Source organism: Megalopta genalis, chromosome 1 (genome assembly GCF_051020955.1).
Source record: "Megalopta genalis isolate 19385.01 chromosome 1, iyMegGena1_principal, whole genome shotgun sequence".
Classification (NCBI taxonomy): Eukaryota; Metazoa; Arthropoda; class Insecta; order Hymenoptera; family Halictidae; genus Megalopta; species Megalopta genalis.
This window is the reverse complement of record NC_135013.1, coordinates 45,697,375-45,724,618: the sequence shown is the minus strand read 5'-3', so window position 1 is coordinate 45,724,618 and position 27,244 is coordinate 45,697,375. Positions and strand designations below refer to the sequence as shown.

The window sequence follows — 27,244 nt, the reverse complement described above, 5'->3', positions numbered from 1 at the left end:
TAGATTTTTAAATAATTCTTTTGTTCTTAATCAATTGTATTTAAATTGTATTATGTTTACTTATTTTCAAAATTCATCGTTAATTTCAAATTCATTTAGACCAAAACTCTAAATTAATCATGCAGTTAATATGCAATTGATTTTCTAGAGATCAAAATCAAATCTCAAAATAAGCATATTCTTATAATTACATTTTTCAAAAGTTCAATCTCTCTTGTTATCTATAGTTTAAATTAATAATAAATTAATCCTTTGTCAATAAAGAAATTATTACTCTCAAATATTATCAAAGTCATTTGTCTTTAGTTTCTTAACTTTTAATGACTGAAAAATGACTGAAAAATGACTGAAAATGAAATGTGAAAATTATTGTCTGCAAAACGTTTAATTGAATATACTATTAGCCGTGAGAATGAGTATCATACTAAGGAATAGGAGACATCGATCTTTCGAAGTTTGTGCGACAGTAGTACGATAAATTATATCCTTTTTTAGGTTTATGTATAAGAAAGAAAACTTCAATCAAAGAAATTTAGTATTAAGGTCATTAGACTTGCGATAGTTTTGAGTTGGAGTCTGTTCACTGTACAAACGATAAATAATACTTAATTTTATATTCCATTACTGAAGTTTCAGTCTCACATCCAGAAATCTTTTCATCTTATAATTTACAATCGAATAATTGGAAGCTTCCTAGAGTTCTAAATAATACTACATCGAATTTATTACCGAGTTAATTCTTACAAATGGGGGAGATTTTATTTTAAATATCAGAACGAATGTGTGTATTGTGCATATTTTTCTGACCTGTTTTACTTTGTATAAAATTTAAAATATGTAACAGGTATCAGTGTTTAATTACTTTACTTTGTATAAAGTTTAAAATATATTATAGCTAATCAGTGTTTAATTAATCTTTCAGTGGTTTATTACAATTTTTTTTTATCCTAGTGATCCTATTATTACAAATGTCGCATAAAGTGTGACGCTTATTTTTGACCTAATGCAATTTAATCATGTTCATTTGTGGAAACTTACTTCTTGAAGAAGTACAATTTACTTTCTTAGCTTTTAATCCCTAGATAAAACAGATAATGGCTTTATCCCGCGACGAATCCACAGCCCAATCACACTACTTGCGCCCTCAAGTTTGTGCACTTTAAATCTGTGAGAAGTGTTGCGAATGATAAGGCGACGCACTGAATATCAATTTTAAGATCTCAAATAATTATTCACATTCAACTAACATACTTGCTAATAATTTACAATATTTGAGACAAAAACAATTTATTTCTTTTGTTTCATTTTACCACTTTTTGAGAACATACTAGACCGCTATAACAACATTATTTACAGCCAGCAAAAATTAGTTTAGTTACTTCAATAGTATGGTAAAGTAATGCTGTAAAGCAATGCTTCAAAATAAATTCGCAAGAAATCATTGATTTTAAGTGATTAATAAGTAGGTTTGATTAATTTTTGGGTCAGTCACCCAGGAACAAACACATATAAGGAATTATATGGCGCTATTTTTTAGTTGGAACATTGTGTGTTACTTGTAGGTGCAACTATTGTACAATTATTGTCAGTAGACTTGTATTGGCTTTAATAAGAAAGGAAGATCTCAAATGGCGTCGAGGGGCATATCTCATAAGGATTGTGCTTTTTGTGACGTTCCGAAGATGTCAAGATCACCTTGATCTTTTTAGATGGAATAATGAATGTCTTGTACAATAATTAATCCTGAATAAATATGTGTTGATATATGTGTTTGAATGAATATGAATGAATATGTTTTCTGGTCGTATGTAACAGAGAAGAACAATGATTCTACAGAGGAGAAAACCGACCCTTTTAATAATAGACTAACTCAAATTGTCTCAACGTGTAGTTTTTTTTTACACAAATGAAGTATAAATTAAGTGTTCAATACTATTGTTGCAATTTCAAATAATTTAGTACAGAAATAGAAAGCCTTGGTTATCTCATATTAACAACTATCGTAGCCGATGACTCCCTTGCTCCCCTAATTATGAAATTTCTTTGAAAATATAGTACACACAACTGTTTCTTATTTCGAAAGAAGTGAATCTTTTACGCGATGTTTTGATTTATTTATACGCGATCAGGCTGCGAATACAGGAAAACCTCCATTATCCGAGCTAAGAAATTTTACATAAATGTTTGAGTAATGGAACAGTTATTATTATTGATTTATACAATAAATTGTGTTGATGTTGAAAGTTCGGAAAAGTTCTACTACGTGCTTGAAATATTTACAGTAAATTCTCCCTAGAAGGCCCGCAATTCAGGATTGAAAATGGTAATTGGCACACACTCAGACGCGATTCTTCAAGCTGCGCGCGCATGTGTGTGTGTGTAAGAGAGAGGGAGAGAGAGAGAGAGAGAGAGAGAGAGAGAGAGAGAGAGAGAGAACAAAACTCGGGACAGTTGGCAAAAAGAGGCAGCGGCCAGTATGCTAGCGTACATTAATATGAATACATAGTAATGCTAGAATAAAAACGATGACTTAACTTTTTTATTTCTAATTTTTTATACATGAAATTTTTCTTAACATATCGGTCAGATTCTTCCAATTAAAATGAGACAAACACGATATGTGCTTTAGACCATATTTATTCATTACACATAGTAAGTAACTTATTTTATTTCATTATACAAATTGTAATTATAACAGAAAAAGCGTTTAAAAAATATTAAAAGTAACGTCAAAGAAGGTATATATATGTCGTTCAAAAGAAAATATTAGTGCAGTTATGCTATTCGGGCTTACGTTCGACAGAAATTCAGAGGTGACATGCTACGATTCGACGACAATTCGGAGGACACATACTTCGATTCGAAGGCAATTCGGAGGCTATATGTCTCGATGCGACGGAGAACTTGACCATCAACGGTCGTTGCGATTGGTATAATAACAAATTAAAATAAAATAACCTCGACATAACCATGCAGCTCCGCGGTTTTACTTACCTGACTCACACCCAGGCAGACCATTTTGTGTTGTCTTCCGGGAATTCGAGTCAAAATTTGGCATTCTAGGGAGAATTTACTGTATTTTGTTCCGCCTTGCAACAGGCTCCAGTAAAAACCAAATGAAAGAAGTTTTTGTACATTCTGTTTATTTTTCATAACACATTTCAAGCATAATGATGTCAACAGCCATACCATTTTCTCTTGAGTCATTACCAGGTGTCCATGATTAAAGATCTCGATGCCGATTCGACGTCTGAGCTTCGATATCAGGGGCGACATCGCAAAGAAACTGAACCAAAAGCTTGTCGATATTAAAAGTCTTCAAAAGGCAATTGTCTCGGACGCGATGCCGTTAAAAGTACCCACATTATCTTTCTCTCTCCGCGTAACGCTTGACTTTTGACGCTCTAAACCGACAAGCGTCTGTTTATGTAATTATTGCCAAGATCTGGTGTGAAACAGAAACAATATAACCATCACTCGTCTGTTTCTGCAATCGTATCGATAAATTCCGAGGTTCCCACGATCCGGATTCGCATCGTTCTTCCCGGTAATTAGTCGCAACGAGCTAGCAACAAACTATGCGTTTCAATTAACGATCGTTCGGTCTGACCGCGATGACAAATCATAATCTATCGATCAGTAGTCAACTCCGGATTATCACGTTCTCACAATGTATCGACAGGCCTCTCGACAGTTACATGTTGCCATGGATCGACGTTGGTAACAATAACATTTCCAAGATCTAACGCCCAACGACATAACGCCGTCGTAGCAGATTTAAATACATGGTAACTCTTTTTTTTTTATTCGGTAACAAATGTAGGCATACGGAGACCCCAAAAACAGCAATGCCCTGGAACGTCCGAGTCCTTGCTGATATTAATTCGCTAAATTTCAGGTCGTCATGATCCGTGATAAAATGCGATCGAACGACACAGGCTGGAATTCTTGCGTCACGACGCAAACGACTGACAATGTGTCTTATGACATTACGGTAGCAGCATTACGGTTCGTTTTCTAAGGCGCGCATCTTCGCTACACTCTTTGGAACAACTTCTCCTTAGTACGCGTCTGAGTTCGGTTAACTTTCTTCGATGATCCTCTTCTTGTCAGGCATAAAGCAACGACGGTACGAAGAACAGCTGCTTTTCTTTCCCTCTTGTCACGTGGCGCTTCTTTCAATCATAGACTTCTTTCGGCTACGTAGGTGATTCGCACTGGGAGGAGTACTCTTGAGAATTAATCATTTCAATAAACACTAAGAAGTAGTCGTGAATTGTTAACTTGCGTCAGGTATAGATGCAGGCTTGCAGATGAGTTTACGAAGATCGATAATCTGATGTCTCGTGTCAGAAAAGTCTGGTGTCATTTCATGATCACGTGTACGGTGTATCAAATATTATATTTGTTCGTTTCGTCGACTGTTCCCCTCTCAGAATGTGTATACTAGAACGTTTTTTCTTTTTTTTGGTTCTCCCTTCCGGATTTGTCACGTGTAGAACTGTCCGCATCGATATTAAATTAATCTGCGGCAGAAATGAGCGATTCCCAACGCGTGTATATAATACAGGACAACTCTTAATTATTTTATACATACGCGTGTCGTGCGATATTCAACGAATAACTATATAACGGGTATGCATGCGTATACTGGGTGCGGTGGAAATTATGCTGCAAACGGGCAGAAGTCGACTTCTTTTCTCAAAATAAATCCAGACCGTCGACGAAAATGTCTTCATCCGAGGCTTAGCCTACGTGGATGATGATAATAATCGAGCAACGCTACAATTCGTATCGTAATTGTGTACGTTGTCTATGCAACATTTTCAGATGTTTTGTTGAGCGATTCGAAAAATCAACTAGTGTGCCATAATCGAAAAGCTATGAAATGTTTCGCATAGAACACTGAGGACATAATGATCTCGACAAACGTTTCGTTAATAACACGAAACTTCGTCAATAGGTTTTGTCGCCGCGTTTCGTTGAACCACGCAATTCGTAAAGGTTCCATAGGCATTGAATATACACGCAATAAGCATCGTAATGTTGCTCGTCGAACGTCAGCCATGTAAACTACGATTTTGTAAATCGATTCTATCGAATACTGAATCTCGACTGGGCAACGTTCCGCGTTCCACAGTTTCGATATACTTTTACAAAAGGTGTCGCGTCGTAATAGTCTGCGTCATACTTTCGATCGCGCCCCGTGTACGTTACAATATACGAATCCCACTTAATCATACTTACTAAGATTAACTGTTTTAATTAGAACAATATTTTCGTAATCGTGTCTCCGTGGTTAGCGTTCACCTTTCGTACGTTATCGCGGGTTCTGTCGATACTTGACTAATAATTATCGATTACTGAGAAACTCTATCTTTGGTAGTAATATCTTACTGTATTTATAATATCGTAATTAATCACGATAATACATATATTCGTTGCATCGGCTACGTATATATACATATGCATATAGGCGCACACATATATGTATGTACAATACAATGTATACCACACGTATACATATATGTACATCGTCGATGCCTTACATGTACTGTACGTATAATCTCATATATCTTTTAAATATATTTTACAGCATACAGTTCTGAGATACTTTTCTGTTCAACAAAATTTTTCATCTAACGCTCATACGCACTCGTCTCACGTTCATACTTAAAGCGCTAATTGAGTCAACAATTATCACACAGGAAACACGTCCCAGATAGCGTCTGGAAAATGAAAGTAGCTTGCGGGATAGCGGAGTGGTTCGACTGAGTACTTGGACCAGTTCGGACAACGGATACGTAGTGTTTACCAGCTTTTAGTATCGTTTCTTTTGATTTCGCCCGGCCGATCTCGAAAAGCCGAACGCTCTACGCGGCGACCGAAGAAACTTCAAGCATGGTTACCCTATACAATACTGAGTCTGATTCGATGACTAGTTATTCCCCATTCAACAACAAACTGTCTTCCCTTGTCTTTCTCTATCGACGCTCTCTTCCTTTTGTCGACGCTCGCGCGAAGCGTGATCTCGTTTCAACGATACATGTTATTTAGAAACAACTCATTCACAATGACGAATATTATATATGGTCGGTCTCGATCGGTGCTCTATACACGTGTAATAATCCCTAATAGAACATTATACCGCCGTATGATTCATCATTATCATCCGCGTTCATCTTTATCGTCGTCAACGTCTTATTCCTCTTCTGTCTCTTCACATTTTTTCGACGCGCTTCGTTCTCTTCTTTCATTCTCTCCCTCATCGTTCTTTCTTTCTTTCTTTCTTCCTTACTTTTTTTTTGTTCTTAAAAGTTAATAGTATCATTGACGAATAATCTATGTTAAGTTTTTTTTTTCTTATTTCAACGTGGCTCCGGGCGAGGACCCAAGAAAATCATAATAACGATCGCTCGATACAACAATTAATAAGTAGCAATGAAATTATTGATTTCTTCCGGCAGCGCTCACAGTCGAAGTCGCCGCCCGTTCGAATCGCTCACGATCTTTTGTACTATCGTTTCGTCCACTTAACTGTGTCAGCCGGAAGCGGAATGGTCATTTTTTTCTTTCGTTCAAACGCTCTCACCCGAAAATCTCGCTCGATCTCTTTGGACGCCCGTGCACCGGCCTTACGCCGTTCATACTATCAGGATCGATTGCTTCGAACAGCGATTCCAAAGGAAGATTGACGGTGCGAGAGAGCCGCTCAGCCGTATTTCCATGTCTATTTCGTAGCGTACAATATACGAAGGTAAAACAACATAGAGTGCAACGAATACTAAAGTTTCCAATAAAATATTCAAAGGACAAACATCGTACATGTGTGTAACAGGTAACAGATTATATTTGGTAGTGAACATATTTGGCAGTATGATTTCGGTAGTGAACGTATAAGCGTAATTCTGGACAACAATTAAAGAGGAGACGATTCCTCGGTATTTCGGTTAGTTGGTTAGTATCGAATTCGTGACGTAGCCCCCTTCGAGGTGTTGTGCTCCAACGAGTAGAGACCACGTGCCAAGGATCCAGATATGCAAAGGGGCGACGACCACCGCGTAAACGCTGTCTTTCGAAAAACGAACAAGCTCTCGGGACAACCAGTTTTGTTTTCTAAAATACAAGCCACAAAGACGGGAGATCAGGGAGCGAATATTCTATATTTGAACCGTTTTGTTTTTCGTTTCTTTTTGTCTGTTTTCGATCGCGTGGACACACAAGTGGTCGTCGTGAAGAAAGAAAGAATCAGGTGGCGGCTATCGACGCGTTTCTTAACGCCTCACAGAACTATAAGGAAGCTTTCGAATCTTGTATTAACATCGATGGCATGACGTTCAAATTCACATGTGTCGAATTCAAAGATAGGTGAATTCGCTCGAACTTATCTCGAATCGTGGAACTAAATGAGAAAGAAGTTTGATCAGAATTAGAAAACCACCGACTGATATAATATAGAATACGATTCCTCTGATCTCCAGACTGTATGATACAACCTATCGACTATACGATTGCGTGGACTAGCACTAGATATTATCATGCGGTACAATATAATCATAAATACATATTCCATACGGTATCGTATGTTTTATCACTAGGCTGATTAATCTTTTCCCGTGCAGTCTGCGCGCTGCTTCTCGACAAATCGAAATCCAACCAAACTTCGGTATTCCCCACGATTATTTGTAATTGCTATTAATTTGGTGTTCTCGCGCACGCACGCGAGCCTGTCCCCGCGCTCGCTGGCGCTAGTGGCGGTAACAATACGTATCAATGGTTTCACTGAACCCGATAAAATCCGTCAATTCGAAAATTCTCCGCGTTCACAGTGTTGAGCAATTTGTTTGCGAGAAAACAAGGATAGAACACGGATTCGAAATAGAAACGTTGCCTCGTGTTGTCTTTTGATCGTTCGACGACAAAGACTGACCAGCACATTGACATACGATTTAGAATTTCACGTTTAACAATACTGTCCGCACTACACGAAATAAATCAATTCGCGATCTATCGCTTCGCTCTAGGTTACCACCATGTATTAGTTACGCCCACCAAATGCTGAACGACTATAGAAGTCTATCCCCGCACTGGCGGAACTTCAAATTCAAATCCGAGATGGACCGTTCCCTGTTCACGGATCAACGGAAACTAATTCCCTATGCAATCATTGAAGAAACCGTACCGATCCCGACGTCATTCGTTCCAACGGCTCGAACAAAGACTGCAGCGTGTTACAAAACGAATCAAGGAAGAGTGTATGCGGGATTTCCAATCAAAAGTTCCACCGCACGAATCCACTGAATCTGCCGAATCGCATCGAAACCAATTCTCAACTGGATCGCAGGTCCCCTCTCGTTTTGGCGACAATTGCCGTCCACTCTTCACCCCCCCCCCCCCCCCACTCGACACTCGTTCACAAACGCGTCGGAATTTCGATTCTTCGGGCGTTGATCACGTCCCCCAGCCCGAAACGGCAGAACTTCCGATCTAGATTCGCCGAGAGCCGCGACCGAGAGCTTCTTCGTAGAATTCGAAATCAAAAGTTCCACCGTGCCGGGTGCACCGTACCGACGGGCGTAAAGACACTAATTTATTTTTCATTTGTTTCGTTTAATACGTCTACGTGGCACGAACTAAGAGTATCAATTATCCTCGGTGTACCCTACACGTTAGCGGTTCTCGTCAGCTAGGCGAGTACCAACGAGTTCGAGAAAACGAACGTCAAACGGAAAATCAGAACGTCGCACGCGCCCCAATGTCTGCGACGAGACCGAAATTCGGAGAATCTAAATTTAGAACGCGACGTATCGTAACGGTATAATTGTACGTAACGTAACGTAACGTAACGTAGCGTAACGTAACGTAACGTAACGCAACGGAACGGAACCGAACGGAACAGAACCGAACGATAGACGAAAACGATACTCGTTACACGAAAAGCGTAAGACTCGTGAAAGGGGCAAAACAGTAAGGATAAACTCTTACGCGCTCCAACGGATACCCCGAACGATACTTAGATCCTGACAGTACGACCACTCCCCTTCGCCCCCCGATAGAAAGAAGAGATACCGCCACTCGTTTTGTGCAGAATTTTTCCGCTGAACTGTGTTTTTTTGTGCATCCCGACACATACGCTCGCGTATGCCGTACGTGTGTTATCCAGTGTCTACAGCTTGTGTATAGCCAATTTTACACGGATCCGCTCTACCGTTCTGTGATAAACCATTTGCCGTGGAAGCGTCGATCGATAAGAGAACTCCTTATCTGCATGTGTGTGTGTGTGTGTGTATGTGTGTGTGTGTGTGGGTACGTGTGTCTGTCTATCACTGTGTGTATCTTTTTGTGTACGCATGTGTGTGTTAAGTAAGTAAGTGTGTCCGCTGTTTCTGTGTGCGCGCGCGCCCGTGTGTTTACGTGTGGTCCGTTTGTGTGTCGCATGTGCCTTCGTGAGAGAGAAATGAACACGAACAACGATTTTCCTTTTTTTTTTTTAAATGGTAGTAAGAAGCGCGACGATGAGTTTTAACGACGAGTTAAAGATCACAATGAAGAGAATCAGTTCGACGATGAGAATGGGTGAATATTATGAGTATGAGCGCCTGACGGATCTACGGTAAGTACGACGAGAAGAAACGCGGCTAGGGCGGTATCGTCGGCAGAGATAACCGGAGGAAAGAAGGAGTGGTCACGATCCGCCAGCGAGATTGATTAAAAAAGAAATTTGTCTTATTCTCCTTCCCTCCTACATATTTCTTGGACGCAGTTGGTAGTGGTCTTGCAAAAGGTGGCAAGTGCTGCGCTTAATCCACCATTAGCTCGAAGTGCACGGAGCCGCGCCTGTCGAATCTGTCGTGGACGATGTTCTTTGCCCAGGCCTTGCACTCGATGTTGATCAGCACACCATCTGAAAGGTTTCGTTTCACGTGAGAGTCTCATCTCGCAATCGTACTCGATCCGTTATCGAGACACGACCAGTGCTGTCATGAAAATCAACTACGCAAGGCGACGCATGCGCAGTGTATCCTGCAGCGTCTACAGCGTGAACATTGTAATTCTGAATTACGATGGCGACTCGATACAGAGCCTCTGTCTGATCCTAGTTTAGAATTGTAATGTTCGCGCGGTAGATGCCCTACGCCGCTGTGTGGGACATCCTGCGTATGCATCCCCTTGCGTAGTCGATTTTCATGACTGCACCGGATACGATCGATGTAGCACGATATCACACATCCGAACCTCCTGGAAGTCAGCACCCCTCTTTTAGAATTGAATGATTACAATAGCTGTATAGAATTGTGCTAAGTCCGTGCCATATCGTGCTCGAATATTAAAATCATAATATTAAAAATGTGATGAAAATTGGAGGAAAATGTTTGTTAAGGTAGCCCCCTACTTTTACTTTTAAGGTAAAAATATCTTCTTTACTGCAGTAACGACATCAAAACCTTAGAAAACGTTAACCCCTAGCACTGTAACGAGTCAGATTCGTGAATTCGTACATAATCTATTAAATATGAATGTTACTCACTTCTTCTAAATCAAAGAAGATTTGGTTCTCCTGCTAACAAAATTTAAGGCTGAAAGTAACATAGTTATGAAAAAATCGTGGTTCAAAGAGTTAAATCATAATTCTGAGCTAGCTCTGGGTTAGTTCTGATTGAGTTCTGGGTGTTCAAAATAATTAAACCACACAGGAAGAAATATTTGTGGTAAATGATAGTCATTATTATTTCTAATAAAATTCATATTAAGTTGAAAAGTTGAATGATATTTTATAAATAAATTTTGTAAATAATTTGTAGTGAAATATGAATTGTATTATTGTATAAGAGTATTTAAGTATTAGTATTTTATAAGTACAGCAAATTCTCCCTAATTGGCGCTCAGCTTGGAAACAAAAATGGACAATTTGGGAAGAAGAGATACGATTATACGAGCCTTGCGGCTCGTTTTTATAGTTGTTAACAATCGGTAACTATACAACCGAGCCGTAAGGCTCGATTTTGTCGAAATTGTCCATTTTTGTTTCCAAGCTGAGCGTCAATTAGGAAGAATGTACTGTACATCAGTTCAATTTTGATATGTGAAAAAGTTAACTTTATTTGCAAAAAATAAAGACCTGCAAAAAGGTTGATTTAACTAAAAGGCTGAAAAATAAATATGATCCTTAAAAGGATTTATTTGGAGTGCAAAAATATGAATATGATCAATAAAACGATTAATTTTTAATGCAAAATTTGTATACTGGCTAAGAATAAAGTACAGAAAATGGTTTATCTAGATTTGGATTAAGCCATCTTTTTGCACTTTCTATTTGGGGTCTACCGTGACCCCAATATGCCAGTTATTTTCGTGGAAATCATCGTGTTAGTTAAGGGTTAATATCGGAAGCTAATAAAGACCCGAAATTTTGTACTCAGATTTCTCCCTCCTCTTTCCCTTTCCCGTCAAATTTTGGTTCGTTCTAATGATTGTGCCATACTGCACTAATCCTCCAATATAATAAGTCCCTGTAACGATCATTGGTACAGAAGCGTATAATGCTGATGAAAAAACTATGACTATCAAATTAACGTAAGTCCTAAATTATAGATGTTTGTTAGTCATTGTGATGCAATGTACTTGATTTCAATAACGTGTTATGAAAGGTAGAAAATAAGGGAGAAAGCAATTTGATAGCGAATAAGTATAATGAAATAAGTGGCTAATAATAAATAGGAATCTGCCTAATGTATAGTCAAATATGAGAATTATACTGACAAGTTACATTGCCAACGTGTTACACAGCGATTTGGACGTGATTTTAGTATGATATAGAACCCGTAAAAATGTTTGACACATATCATCCTTTTATCGGCCAACGTCTATGTTGAAAGGGTGAAGAAGCCTCCAAAGTTAGAGTTCAGAAGTCTATTCTATCGAATATATCTCTGAAACTATTAAGTGTAGACAAAAATTTCAAAATATAATTTCTACCTCTTCTGACCACAAAATATTTCTGTGTAAGATTTTCGAAGTAAGGATTTGCTTAAAAATATACCAAAAATTAGGTCACTTTTACTGCTTTTTTTTATAGAGAATGAAACTTTTAAGAGAAAATTGTACGCATGAAAATACATAATCGATACAATACATGCCGAATTATATTTATATTTCAGCATTGTAGAGTTTTGACTAGTTTTGTGTTGTATATCGATCAGAAATTGCATGATTTCCCTGAAATTAATATATACAAACGACATATACAATAAAATTTTTCACTGCAAACTTTGAGAGAAAATTTTCAATTGGTAACATAAATTAATAAAATAATTTCTGTGAGTTCTATAACACATACTAACAGCAAATAAGAGTCGACGTGTCCCACTTTGGCAACGTTAAGATAATTGAATTAAAACAAACTCAGAGCAATATGTGTAAACCGACTTACGAAGTAAAATGATACATTAAAGTGCTATCGTAACAAATGTATTACACTATCATACTAATTAATAGCACTTGATTAAAAAAGTTGAAGTTACCTTTTCAAGTTGCATCCTCGTAATTTTTAGTAAATTATTTTCTTTTAATTGCAAATTGAATCTATTTATGCAGGTGTCAATTAAGCTGAAATCAATATATGATTGCGACGATATACATGTGAGTAATAATGAAAATGATTTAAATTATAATTTTAGCATTTCGAAATATGCATATTTTCGTTAGAACGATCGTTATTTAATCCCTTGAAGCGAACTGTTTAATAAAACATCCTCAAACACAATTTTTTAATAGTTATTGCTTTTCTCAAAGTATAATATAAGATTTAGTGGAAAATATTTTAAAGCGATAAATGAACAAAACAAACAAAAGAACAAACTATCTGTAAATATATAATAGAACTAATGTATAAACTATAATGTGTGAGTATGGTATGATAAACATTACTTTCTCATTTAAAATGATACTTCGATTATCCAAACTAAGTGAAGTGACACGAATGGTTGGATAATAGAACAATGTTCATTTTTATTGATTCGCACAGTAAATCGTTTTGCATATGAGTTGCCCTAGAAACGTATTTGGATAATGAAGAATTCTGATATTGCGCTACTGGATAAATGAGGTTCTACTGTGATGCTGGAGATATCCATTCACTGGAAACTGTTTGGCACACTTCCTATGCGAAACGTATACGTATCATACTGTCACTCAAAAACTAACAATACGATTGTGTCCCAAAAATTTGAGAATACGATTTGAACATTCTAAAACATCGCTTCCTTTATTAGAACTCGATATCTCACTTCCAAGTATATTGAATTAATTCACGTGACAATGTCACTTTTTCAAACAGAAATTTGTGATATTTTGACCCAGTGTGACAGCGGACGGTTAATCATTGAAAAGATCATTCTGGTCCACGTTAACACTTCGCCTGCCACGTCCACGAACTCAAAAACTTCGTACGATTAAAATATTTGACTTAATCAAATTGAAATTGAAAAGTTAAGTTGTAAGACATTAATTAGGGTAGCGGAGCCGGTTACTATGGGATAACCAATTGCAGTACCTTTCTAAATAAAAAAATTTAATAGGTCTTATTCGATAAATGTGTAGCTACCACTACCCTACCTCGTCAATATTCTTACACTTTGCAGATCCTAGTCAAATTAAGAAGATATAATAGATTAGAGTAAACATTAATTTCTCCGTCTATGCAAACAATTCCGTCCAAAGAATGGGGAGAGCGGCGAAGGTTCGTTGTATGCCTAATAAAAAAAGTTTTCTTACATTTAGGTCTCTCGAAGAAAACAGCTACGAGAGGGCTCAAATATCCGGGGGTATTCTTGAAGGGGAAGTAATAGCCAGGGAAGCCACGACGTGGAAAGTATTGAATTGCTCCCATGTTCTCAACATCAGCTGGATTTTCGCCAGCACACGATATCCAAACGGTATCCAACCTGTTCGCAAGTTCCTCATGTTTGATGTGCTCCTGAAGATCGGATGGCATAGTGTCTGGCAGGTTTTTCGTGTCGTCATAATATTCTGGCTCCCAGGCGAAAATCTGAAATTAAAATTAACAACATCCGCCGCTAACTTTTTGATGACCGTCCAACTTAAGATTAGAACGGAACGCAACAACAATGGCGGCACGTTCGGACGCATCGCGACAGCCTTACACTTACACTGCCCTCCTTATTTACAATGTCTTGTCTTCTAATTCGCCACTTTTCAGGATATTTTAAACTATTTGGATCATCGCTTGCATTTTACCATGTAAGGAAAGCTGGAATATTCTATTCTATATTCTATATACTTCGTAGAGTTCCAAATGTAATTCCATTTATTTGTTTCCATTTTTTAAAAAAATGATTTTATTAATTCAAAGTTTAATTTTTTGGATGCTCGGAAATGTTAATTAGGGCAATTTATCTAAGGAGGCTAGTACAGTAGCGGACAAAAGATTAAGACGACGAACAAGAAAGAACGAAATTGGTAAAATGTATCATGATCGCAAATTTTTTCCAAAACGACGTCTTATACCTCGCAATCCTTCGGAAGAAAAAGGATTGAACTTCGATTCGTCCGAGAATAATATTTTTCGCTAGTCCTGTCTTGTCCAATGTTTATAAGCCTTACAAATGCAAGTTTCATTTATCGATTTTTTGTGTGTTCAGTGTTAGATTCTATTGTGGCCTTTGCATTTTTAATCGAAAATGTTGCAAATGTCTTCTAACTGTTCCAAAATTGATTTATATATCATTGTTTAAATTAATTTCGGCTGGTATATCAGTAATTTTATTGCCGGTATAGCAAAACAAAAACTATCATTTTTTTTAGTTGTCTTTCGTAGTCCGCCACTTTTTAGTAGATCAGAACAAAGGCCAATATTAAAAATGTATAGCATGCTTCCTTCCAAACAGTTTCTAGTTGTTCAGCAAATGTCTTCTTTTGGTTACGCAGTCTTACAACTTGTTACTTTCGTGAAGTAACAAGTTCCGTAATTTAGTCCGGTAAGTGAATTTGAATCAACCAAAGGCACGCTGATACAGATTTGAATATTTGTATACTAAAATAAGAAACGAAGTCGTAAAGTACTTTTCCTTAGATAGACTGTCGTAAACTAATAATGTCCATCGTTCAAGATCAGAAACATAAAAACAACTGTGTCCTGCTTAAGTTTCGCAACCTTATGTTTGAGATTAAGAAAGTGAAACGTGCATCTGTAGATTTCGAAGCGAAATAAACTAAATAAATTAGTAACAGTTATACAATATGCCTATAACTGAAATTAAAATTCATTGTCTTATGAGCGCTACGGTATACTATACTTTATTCGTTAGACTTCCCTCCTCTGTCCATGTTTAAAATATCCAAAAAAAGTGTTACGAAAAGTTTTCCAGAATGCGAAAGTTCTTCATAGTTTTACAAAGAATGATCTTTAATTTGTATTCTTTAATATTTAGCAAGTTTCAAACTTCTTCAATGATGAATAGACCACGGATTGTATGCATTTATATGGCAGAAACATACAAAACAATGAAATATAAAAAAAATTTCAGATGGTTGTTACATTATTTTCAGTTCCTTGAAACTATATTAAAAGGAGAAATACATTGCTATATAATTCCTGTTTTGCACAATTGAAGCACAAAGTTTATATTTTGCGGAAAAGTCTGGAGTCTAATGTTGAGATTTTACCTGTTACTTACAAGTAAAACATTGTAAATAAAGGTAAATTTGTTATATCAAAACAATTAACAATAACATTGTGTAGGAAAGGGCGTGAATTTTCTGTACAATCCAACAATAGTATTTACTTCTTTAATGGCCTGGTAAGTCTATAAATTTCAAAACACGAAATTAATGACAATTTTTGCACTGTTCAAGGAACTATAACCGAAAATTAATGTGAAGTTTTAGTCTGCATATGCTTGTGCTAATATCTATACAAGGTATGGAATTCATTTGTATATGTATAGTAAAATGTAAATTTCCTGGGTATATTTAATTCACTAGTAAATAATAGGTGAAGGGATAGTAATATAAATTATTTTTAGTATTTAACTGACTCATGAATAGATTGTGGATCTTTATACGTTAGCCAAAATATGTGACATTAGTAATTTAATTGCATCGTAAATTATCTTCAAATTGGTAAAGTGATTTTATTACTTAATATCAATAAATCTACACTTTATGCATTTCTGATAAACGCATTGGATATTTGTGGAAACTTTTAATTGCATGGGCTATTTTATAAAAAGTAAAATACAAACATTTCTCTTGTCTTTATGGAAAGTTACAAAAAATCAAAATAAGATACGAATTCTACCGAGACTTTTTGCATTTCACAGCACCTGCTGTAAACGCGAGATTTATGCAACAATAAAATTTAACATAACAACAGAAAAATTACAAAAAGAAAATATTTATTTTAAAATTTCTGATCCGTAGTCTATTGGTAATAATTTCATATTGCAGTAGAATAAATATAAACCCTAAATTGTTAATATCTTAGATTTTGCAATTTAGATAATTTTGGGATAAAATTTTAATTACAGGGAACTTTGCAAAGATATTTGTTTAATTAATAATGTTATCTCCATCTAGTTCCAAAAGTTCTGCTCGACTCAATTTAACCACAATTATGAAACGTTGGGAATACTAATACCATGGAATACATACTGCGGATTTGATGCATTTATAGCAAGATTGAGTAGTTGAAATATAAATTAGTAATTTAAAAATGTCAACGTGTTAATTCTAATTGATTGAACTTATTCGAGATAGAAAGAAGCTTTTACTTAGTTTTTATTTCTTGCAATCGATGCAAACAATTCGTATTTTGCATCCGCAGTCTATTAATAAAAAGTATGACAGAAATTATGTAATGACCTAATTTTCTAAAAATATTAGGTGATCCTGTATTAAGAGTACCTGTTGAACCGAACATAAAAGAGCATCGATAGGTAGAGATTAATTTGATAAGGAGAAACGTACCTTGTTAAGCTTCAAGAAAATGCAAGGAGCAGATTTGTTATAGCCGTATTTGTTTTCCTTCGTGCACTGTCCCCACGATGTCATGTCTACATCGCAAACTCTGCCGGGCGCTGGTGGCTTCATATAATCGCAAACCATCCTCCTTTTAGTGCCATTTGTAAAGGTGGGAGATTTATGGTATTCTAAAGAAATCCGAAATTCATTCTTTAGATAATCGACTCGCTTTGACATTATACAATTAAATTCTTTAAAAAATAATCTTTATGATCGTCTCAATATGTTTGATTACATGCTATTTGAAATAGTCGTGTATCAGTTTATTTATCCAAGGTCAAAGTCTAAAGGTTAAAGATTAAAGTGTAAGGTTAAATTCTCAAATATTCTCCACTTCCATCAACATGGAAGTGTTCCTAAACGTGGACATTTCTCTGGCGAACTTTTTGAGATATGAACCGTCTTTAAAATAATTAATTTAGTTCAACATCTTGTGGAAAATTATTTATTTTATCGGAGTCGAGTATCTGAAATGAAAATGTATTTGAATTATGTACAAAATAAACATAATTTTCATGTTGTTTGGAAAATAAAAGTAATAAGAGGTACTTCTAGTAATCTATTATTTTTTAAATGATTGTCTTATTTAATTGTTTCAAATGATTGTCTTATTCGATTGTTTTAAATATTGTCTTACTCCAAAGAACATATACATACATTTCAAATTTTTCATTTGCGCCAAATGCTCTAATTTTTATTTTCGAAAATATGTTATCGACATTTTCATTGATTCAATCGTTTCATTTTTTATGAACGCTAAAGATATCGTGATACGACATTGCTGCGACCTTTCACTCATCAAACTAATACTAAAAATACCGAACACTTCAACTGGCCAATTTGCACGGTCTCATAAAAATAACAAGGCTGCGTTCGTACTTCCATATGGTCTTTAATATAATAGGTATCCAAAAAAGTTTATTTATTTAAGTATTTTCATCATTTCAATAATTGCAAAAAAATAGTGTTTTATTCGAGCTTCAGCAGTGCCTGAAAATTTTCGTACATTTTTTTTAGCTTTTTTACCTTGAAAACTTCGAAACAGATTAAATTACAACAATGATCAGAATTTCTTAGAGCATAGCCATGTTTGTCATGCCATTTAAATAGCATATGACACACACGTGCGCAGACACGAGGTATGTATCTAACGTACGAATACTTTTCATTCGTAAATAAATAATCACCTTATAATATCTCATGATGCTCCAAATGTAATTCACTTGCTGCATTGCTACACTTGTTTACACGTAATTGTTTCGATCAGCATAGATTCAAATGATTATTTCAGATTTGAATTGGACATGAAAAGTACTTAGATTAAGTGCAAGGAAACGAAAGTTTTCAAGTAATCGACAGGATGAAGGTATCATTATGAAAAACTACAAGCAAAAAGACATCTTAAAAGACTGATCCTAAGATTGATCTCACCTTGACCAGATTTAACACTCCCCTGACGTAACTGCTTAATTTAAATAAAGAAGATTTTCGTGCTTACCGATTGATATTAGCGTTCTAATATATTTATTTGAATAATTCAAAGTCTACACATATAAAAAGAATCCTACTTCACAAATTCTAGATGGCAATGATTTTTTTAAATAAATTACCGTATAACTTTCTCAATTTAATTATTTAAATAATAAAATTCAAACAAAAATACATCCAGATCATAATAAATAAATGCGAATTATTAATTTATCTAATTTCGTACAAGAGAATGGAGTAACTGATTTTCTTATAGATGAACAAGAACTAACATCGTACGTAATGAAGACTATGGAAGCCTTAAACTAACATTAACCACAGGATTAGATGGCGAAGTGCTGAACATCTTCTGATCAATTTACCATATTCTGCATTACTTATATTGTTGTGTAAATTATATTTTGAAAGTGTGACATAATACATCTATTTTAGCATCACTGAATTAAAAAATGAACGAAAACATTGCTCCATCAATTAAACGTATAACACTACCTTGGTCGTTTATATTAACGACCTAGATTTCTTTCTTGTTTCGCACCAGTGTTTAGAAGAAGATAACAACTTACTAATTATTGTACCGAATTGACGCTATCTAATTGGATTTTTTTTTGTCACTGTTACGTGTTAATTTGTTAATACATAAACCCATTGCAGGATCTACGTTTGCAGTGAAATAAACATAGTATGTTATTCTAAGCTTTCCGCGTGGAACGTGAATTAATTAATTAACCAATACGCAAAATGATTAAAAAATGTGTTCAATTATTAACGAAGTTTCAAGTTTTGTACTATTATGAAATAATAAACTTTTTCTCTTTAAAAACTATCAAAATATCGTTACGCTAATCTTTTATTATCAAATAGCTAGTTACACTTTCATCGTTCTCAAACACATGTAATTATCGGATTTTACACATATTAATCATTTGCACTCGACACGAATTTCATTGTATACGAGTTTCTTCTTAAAATTAAAACCTTTTCAAACTTGAACTTTTTAATCTCAAATATTCTAAACTAAAACTTTTTAAAATTTTAGCAAAATTCATTGAGTGCAAAAAAATTTAGTAATGTAAACGTTGTTTCAGATTATATTTAGTGACATTTCGGAGTACAAAGGATTGATAATTGTGCATACGATTACCATGGATACCATCTTTGAAAAGTATCACTTTTTGAACGTTTCTATGATTCTAAACTATAATTCCTATAGAAAGACTATATCCTTGGCCAAAACATACCATCAAATACATTTATTCGGAACACTGCGATATCGGATAATACGAGCTAATGTGAATTACCTTCGAGGAACTTGTCCAATTCCCTGGTCCAGTGCAAGAAGTTACCTTCGTCGGTGGCTTTGTACCAAACTAAGGTACTCTCGACGTTGCTCGCAGGAGGCATAGGCCTGAAACCGAGTCCAGGGTTGCTTCCAATTAAAGAATTATCCAGTTGCCATTTCGGTTCGTTCGGGTCTAACGTTTGATAGAAAACGGTCAACATAGCAGCGAAGAAACCAACAAGTACGGCATAGAAAATGACGTAGAATAACAAAATTTTCCCTGCAATAGAAACAGAACGGTATTAATGATATTTGGGAACACGAAACATACATGAAAGGGAACAATATACACACAATATTTTCGGACATCGAAAAGAAAAATATAACCGAATACGATTAGTATTATTCATAATTTGAATTTATCAATTGTTTTCAACATATTTGTAAAGATACTTTTCGAGGTAAAGGTAGAAGGTAGACCTCAATATGAACTAGGTGACCATTGAAATTAATTGGCAGAAACTAGATTATTAAAGAATAACGTTTATACTCGGGGTCGGGTTGATACACATTTATATTTTTTGTTTTTCGAAATGATTTCAATCGTTAATAACATAGATGCAACCGGAGGTGGAAAACGTTTAAATAGTTCTTCATAAAATGTATGAAAGACAAGCGGGATTTAATTAAGAAATTTTGGAAACGAGGTCACGTAACTCTCCATTCATAATTTATGTACAGTCGATATGTAAGGTGAAATAATATTTCACTTCCAAATAATAGTTCCGCTGCTGTTTTAACGCAAGACTTACCGAATCCTAAACACGATTAATGTATATTGTTTCATAAAAATGACAAGATTGGATTTTTTTTTAATAAAGAACTTTATCTAATCGTGGTAACGTTTTTATAAAATCAGTAAATATAAAAGAAAAACCATTGTTGCTAATATGGTAGCTCTAGTGTTGAACAGGTAATTCGTGGCCCCAAGGAAACGTCTGATACTCTTGCAAACGATAAGCGAGCGCGTCGAATATAGTTTAACCGGTTGCTGTTAAAAGAATTGTATTGTCGCAATAATTCCTTCGCGGACACGCGTTGCAACCAAAGTCTAGACATGGTAGCAATTATGATTCAAGGTCTAATTGGCCTGAATTGGTATTGAGTAAGCGTAGCCACGCGTGTGTTATAAGAATCGTTGATGATCATGTACCACGAACACATGCTGTAAGGAGTTTTCTCGTTAAACCAATTTAAATGCGTGCCAGCGATTACTATTTTTGGTAATTGCTAAATAATAATGTAGGGCATCCGTCCTATGTCATCCGACAGTTTCAGTGTTTCGAAGACAAGATAGATAAAGTGCATGACAGAAGGGATTAATCCTTGCGCGTTACGATGGGCACAATTGTTGAAGGTTATATACGTTAGCTTCGTTGAATTTCAATGAACGTTCTAAATCGCATAAAGTATTTGCCACTTTTAAGTCGCTTGTAACACAGAGATCTTTTAACGTCAAAGTTAAATTCGATTTTCTCTCTATAAGAATCCTTCATTAATTTCAAATGCTATTTCTGGACGTGCCCTTATTTCCCAAGAACAGATCTTTACAAGGTGCCATAACTTTCGAGAATACAAATAAATTATTCAACGGCCGCGTGAAAAGGTTTGATAATATTGTTTATTTTCTTATTCTTGCCATTACTTGCTTATCCGTGACGTAAAATCGATAAACCGAATGAAAAAAGCAGGAACAACTTTGTTTATGGAAACGATATACATTTCTAATATCGAATTCTCTAATATTTCTATAGAAAGACTAACGGGACAAGAAAAAAAAATGAAATGGCGTTGAAGTATGTGGGGAGTATGTTGACGCTACGACCTGCTGCTACTACGAGAAAAGCAGAGTAGGTTATTGATCCCTGTGTGTGAGGCTCGCTACATTAGACAAATATCCGCGCCGTTGGATTACGTATCTCTTCGTCTAAACCAACCAACCCTACAAAAGTCTTACCCCCGTTCCAGGAGGACTTGTAGAATATGAGATTTCTTCCGATTGTCCGCTAGTTAGACAATTTTCTCCCAGACGAATCTTATCTCCATTTTGTATTTCTTAATTTTGTTTCCGAGAAATTTCAATCGCACAGTGAAATAAGTATGCCTACTTTGTACACACATACATTTCCTACCTCGTTTTTGTAATTCATTCGCAAATAGCGAACATCGTCGATTTAAGACAAATTTAAAAGCGCAAGATGCAATGCAAAGAAAACTTTTCTAAGCTTCGACGAAATTATTGTACACTAATAAAAAGCGAGTTTGAAAATCGTAGTTTATGACTTTCGACACAGATTCGTAAAAGTCGAGGGCTAAGTGAATGTGCCTCAAATGGGTGTCACTACGGTTCGATGGCACTGTATTTTGTCCTTTGTCTTATTCATTGAAATATTATTTGCTACCATTAAGGATTACTAACGGGATTAACCACGAAGACTGTAATTTTATAATATTTGTTTTACCATTCCATTTTACTCTCGTAGATTAATTTTGAATAACAAAAGCACAATGTTTTCTTTAATATTAAGTATTCGTTACGTATTTTTGGTAACCTCGTAAAATTCAATTAGTGCAAACATTTGATCTAATAGTATTCTATTGAACAGGTTTTTCATTTACAGTATTTGACAACGCGCAAAGATTAGCCAAACTAAACGATCTAATTAATAAATTTCTATTATTTTCCTGTTTTTATAAAAATAAACAAATCGCAACACTAAAGAACTTTATTAACAAGTCTTCAGAATGTAAAAATCAAATTCAATTTCGTATATAGAACGCATTGTACCGTCGAAAAACTTACGTAACTATTTAACCGCTTCCTCTTCCAAACCAGTTCAAGTGAAATGAAGGAATGTTTATAAATGAAGAAATGTTTTAAATATTCCAACGCGTTGTCGTCGTCATATTCATTATAAGTAATTCTAGTTTTGAAATCAATTGCTGCAGATAAGACAACGCTACATAATTTTGATGACCCTAAAACGGAGTCTCTGGTTAGAACTTTCGTTGCGATTCAATTCGACAACGCCGGAATCATTTCAAGAGGAAATCTTGTTCGAATGGCGGCGCGATCTGCTAGTTTTCAAGCTAAAAATGGCGACGACGGGTGTCACAAAGGGTATCATTTCCTGCACAAAGAATCGAGTGTAGACGCAACAATATCAACGACCTACTTCACGAAAGAACCGCGGTTGGCTTCTAAGTTTGTGGCGCCGTCGCGTTTCGCGTGCCGAGTGATCGATATCTCGAAAAAACCGTGAAAATGTTACGTTTCTATAGCAACCGCAGCAACGTATCGCATTTCAATGAAAGTAAAACCGAATTCGCCGATCGGACAAAGCGTTTCGAGACGATATCATATCGACGATAACCGAAGCTCCTTCTGCAGAGAACGGTGTCTCGAAGTCTCCCTTATTTCGATTGCGACTACTAGTCGCGAGGAAATGCTTTCGCCAGTAGCACTCGATGCGAAACTGTTCACCCTTCCTGAACCACAAAGGTACGCAGTTACGAGTTTCCTTAGAACGCAACAATCAAGAATTCTCTCTTATTTATGTATCTGATGAGCCAACTTGTTTCGGATCAATACATTTATAAATAGACCGCGAGTGAATATTTCAGTAGGGAACCTTAAAGAATCTCGTTCACGATTTAAGACAAGCTATTCTAAGCGACTAATGAAATACGGGAGTTACGGAAATCGAGTCGGTAATAATAACTAGCGAACGATTCGAGAGGCTCGCGGAAAACAAGCGTGTTACTTTTTTTAAGAACAAAAATGGCTGCTCGGTCACGCAATAAAATTGTATGCTCCGAACAAAATTTCGGGCGACTGTCCCGAGATATTCGTTATTAGTTTCGGCTAAGCGACGTTCGTGTGAACGATAGATAGAGAGACAATGAACGAGAGATAGAGTTCGACGGAGAATCAAATCACAAACAAGCGAACCGTTTGAAATCAGAACAGGCTATTTCAGTAAAATGGCATGACCGTTGTATTCTATTGATTTTGGCGAAAATCGATCAACCCTCGGGGAGAAAGAGGGGAAAAACATCAGAACGTATAAGGAATGCAGCTTGCACGGGCGAACGCATAAGCTGTTTTAAGCGTGTTAACGCGATAACTAGAGATCAAATGAACTCCTTTGTCGTCGTTTCCAGATACTCTGATGCTCGTGAATGTCAATTAGTTTACAAAAAGATTCTCGAAACCTTCGTCTTCCTTTTCGATAAGCGACCAGTAATAGAACAAATGTTCGAACGACGTTTATTCTGTCCGATTACAGGACGGGATTCAATGCAATGGCTTGTTCTCTTTATTCAAATACGCGTGGCGAACGTTAATTGGCAACGCCTAGGAAACTACGATTATCCACGTAATTATGAAAATAAAAGTAAAGGTACGATCCGGTGATCTGTGCAACAATTTTATTACAGATCGTGCTTGTATTCACAAAAGGATTAGGCAATTCGAATTTGCAAGCAAATATTGCTAAACTATTAAAAATACACAAGTGTGTATACAGTGTTAATATTCCAGAGCAAACTGTTCTACGAGTCAACCGAAAATCTGTAACATTGATTAGCTAATTTATAGACTCGCAAACTAGCAGCATCGAAAAAGTAGAAATTTGAGAAATTCACGATTGGTCGGATAGCCAAATAATTTCTGATTATTTTTGGAACTCGTACGAATATCAGCCTTACAAATTTCAGTAAGAACTACTAAAATCTCGGCACGTCCACGTCCCAATTACAGCCCGTGTGCTCTGATAAGAAAGCTGGAGAATTGTTGATCGATCGTTGGTCAACAGATAACATAACGGTATTGTATAACCCTAATTATCGCACAGGCTACAATTGATTTCATAAAGCGAACCGCAACAATAGATCTTCATCGGTCGAATCTTACCGCAATTGCGTTACATAACAGAGGATAGCGCAGATAATTCGCTAATGTCGTAAATGTCACTGAGCAGTGAGACGCATTAATTACCAGAAACCGTGAACCCTCAAGCACGCTGTAATTGTATATTTTTCAGTCGTGAAAGCGGAAATGGATGTTCCGAATATACTTAAGGGACAAATTATTCCAACTCGTTCCGCTTTTCCGCCGAGTCTCTCGTTCGATACCCCAACCCGACCTATTTTGGCGTTAAACTATCCTGTTACCTATCTTTCGACGTGTTCGGTGATTCCCGAACAAACAAAAACAAAAACTAGGGTACAGAAAGGAAGACCGGAGAGCTGCTTCACCGACGAATTCTTCTCCACTCGCAGTCTCGCGTCACGACAGACAAAAATAGGGCAATGGAAATCTTGAAGGTTGCCGCCCTTCGGTATATTGTTTTCGAAGAATGAAGTGAGAATCATCGAGTAGCAACGGCTCAAAAAAAGAGAAGTTAACAGCGGAACGGTATCGGAACAGGATACGCGTAACTCCAGATAAACTTCGACGTATCTTTTCCACTCGGTCGAACGCCTGCTACCCGACCAAGAAAGAATAACTGAACAACAGGAAAAAATTGAACGCGCCTCTATAAGATAAAATCGGTACGCCTTCGCAGGAGGTGATTTCGTGGGACGAGATTTGCCATTACGAAGGCAAAAACGAAACGAGGCTCTAAAAACAGCTTCTACTTCTGCCGTGGTATCGACGTTAGAAATGAGAAATCGATTTAACCGGAGCCAGAACGCCTTCGCGTATTAGAATGCAGCACGGAAGATCTTTACATGTATATGGCATCGCTAGCGAGCTGCATTGCGCGCGTACATTGCGACACTGTAACGATACGGAGTTCCGATTAAATGTCAATAGCAGTGAATCCCGATGTCACAAAGCACAGCCGCCCCTTCGGCGATTCCCTTTTCAGAGACCTCCTCGCGAACCTACATCGTACGCGAAACTGCATTTTCCACGAATTCAAATGAACTGAATTGCGAAAAGATTATCGGGTAGGTACCGCGACAAAACGAAGACGGGGGTACGATTTGATCGTAATCGGATTTCACTAGATTCAGTCTGTAGACGAGGAAGTGAACAGCGAAAAACTTACCCCAGCTGGCTCCCGTGCGCCCGAGGAACTGTCCCGTCTCGGAATTCCATAAAAAGATCTTAAAACCCTCCCATTTGCCAAGCTTCGGCGGCGGACTGTAATACTGCTCGACTTTCTTGTCCTCCATTCCGATCGTTGAAACTCAAGCTGCAATATGAGTGAGAGAGCGTCGCAAGCTCTCTCGCGTAACACCGCGAACGTTCGACGTGCGAGTCCCTTTCTCAGGTTCCTCCGGTTCCTCCCGTTGGTCTTGTCCGTCTCCTGAAGGAACAGTGGCGCGGCCGAGGACGCAAAAGAAGGAAGGAAGGGTTGATTCGTGCCCTCGTCTGGAGCCGCTGTTCTCGGGCGCACTCGTCCGGCCAAGGGATGAATATTGAGCGATCGAAGCCAGCCTGGCCCGAGCTTTTCAGGCCGCCCCTCCTTCTCTCGTGCTCCTCTCTTCTCCTTCTCTCTGTTGCTCCAGCGGCGCTCACTCTCCGTTCTGGAATCGCTACCCTTTTCTACCCTACCGCGTCAACGTAACCGCGCAGTCGCGTCAATACGCACCCCACACTGGTTGGCCCCCGTTTATCGCGACCAGGTGGCACTACCGGTAGCGACGACCGGCTCTCTCTCTCTCCTATTCTTATCTTCTCCCGTTCCCTCGTTCTCCCGTTCTCTCGCGTTCTCTCGTTCTCTCGCGGATTCGATCGACCCCGCTGCGTGAAAGGCGCCTCCTCGTGGCGAAGTTTATTCGAACCGCGCACGACAGATGCGGAAGAAAACGGTCCTCTCCGAACGACACCCACCTATTTCCCTTTCGGAACCCTTTGAACACGCTTCGGGTGATAGTCGTGTGCCGCGGTGAACCCGGTGTCCCCACAGCTGGTAGGGATGAGAAACAAGAGCACGGCGAACGAGCGCCGCCGTGGAAAGGGATGAATGGAGGACAGATCGACGAAAAGATAGGCCAGGGATTTCAAAACGCGTCCGACGGCCACGGAATCCCGGGACAGAATGACTAAACGGTGGGAGAGCCTTACAGGCAGCTTCCTTCTTCACATTCTAGCGCGATCGCTCGCCGTTATCGCATTGTGATACGCGCTTCGACTGACGACGCTGAGATTTTTTCATTCGTCGTCCGGCTAGATCGAACTCGCTGCGATTCCGGCTCGGTGGTTCCGATCGGTTGCATGCAGCTATACTCTCTCTAAATTTCATTGTCCTCGAACGATTTTACCAGATTCCTGAGAGCCCGCAGTTTGAACTAATATTATTCTATGTACATTGAAGTGTTACAATAGAAACGTCGTGGTGAAAGGGTAATAAATAGACT

At 37.2% G+C, this 27,244-nt stretch overlaps 1 protein-coding gene across 1 annotated transcript; it reads right to left on the bottom strand.

Moving 5' to 3' along the window:
- Nucleotides 1-3,122: 3,122 nt before the first annotated feature.
- LOC117229406 (sodium/potassium-transporting ATPase subunit beta-2) lies at nt 3,123-26,913 on the bottom strand. The gene is made up of 5 exons (XM_033485834.2): nt 25,930-26,913; nt 19,830-20,090; nt 16,987-17,168; nt 13,774-14,047; nt 3,123-9,904 (listed from the first exon to the last, which is right to left on the bottom strand). Exons 1-5 carry the CDS (start codon nt 26,054-26,056, stop codon nt 9,801-9,803), a joined length of 948 nt encoding a protein of 315 aa, XP_033341725.1. The 5' UTR covers nt 26,057-26,913; the 3' UTR covers nt 3,123-9,800.
- Nucleotides 26,914-27,244: the final 331 nt, after the last annotated feature.

Excerpts from the sequence above, each read along its gene's own strand:
- LOC117229406 (XM_033485834.2), bottom strand. The coding sequence starts at position 26,056 with ATGGAGGACAAGAAAGTCGAGCAGTATTACAGTCCGCCGCCGAAGCTT. Across the intron at positions 20,091-25,929 it reads GCGCACGGGAGCCAGCTGGG|GGAAAATTTTGTTATTCTAC; the intron begins GTAAGTTTTTCG and ends TTTCTATTGCAG. Across the intron at positions 14,048-16,986 it reads TTTTCTTGAAGCTTAACAAG|ATTTTCGCCTGGGAGCCAGA; the intron begins GTACGTTTCTCC and ends TTTTAATTTCAG.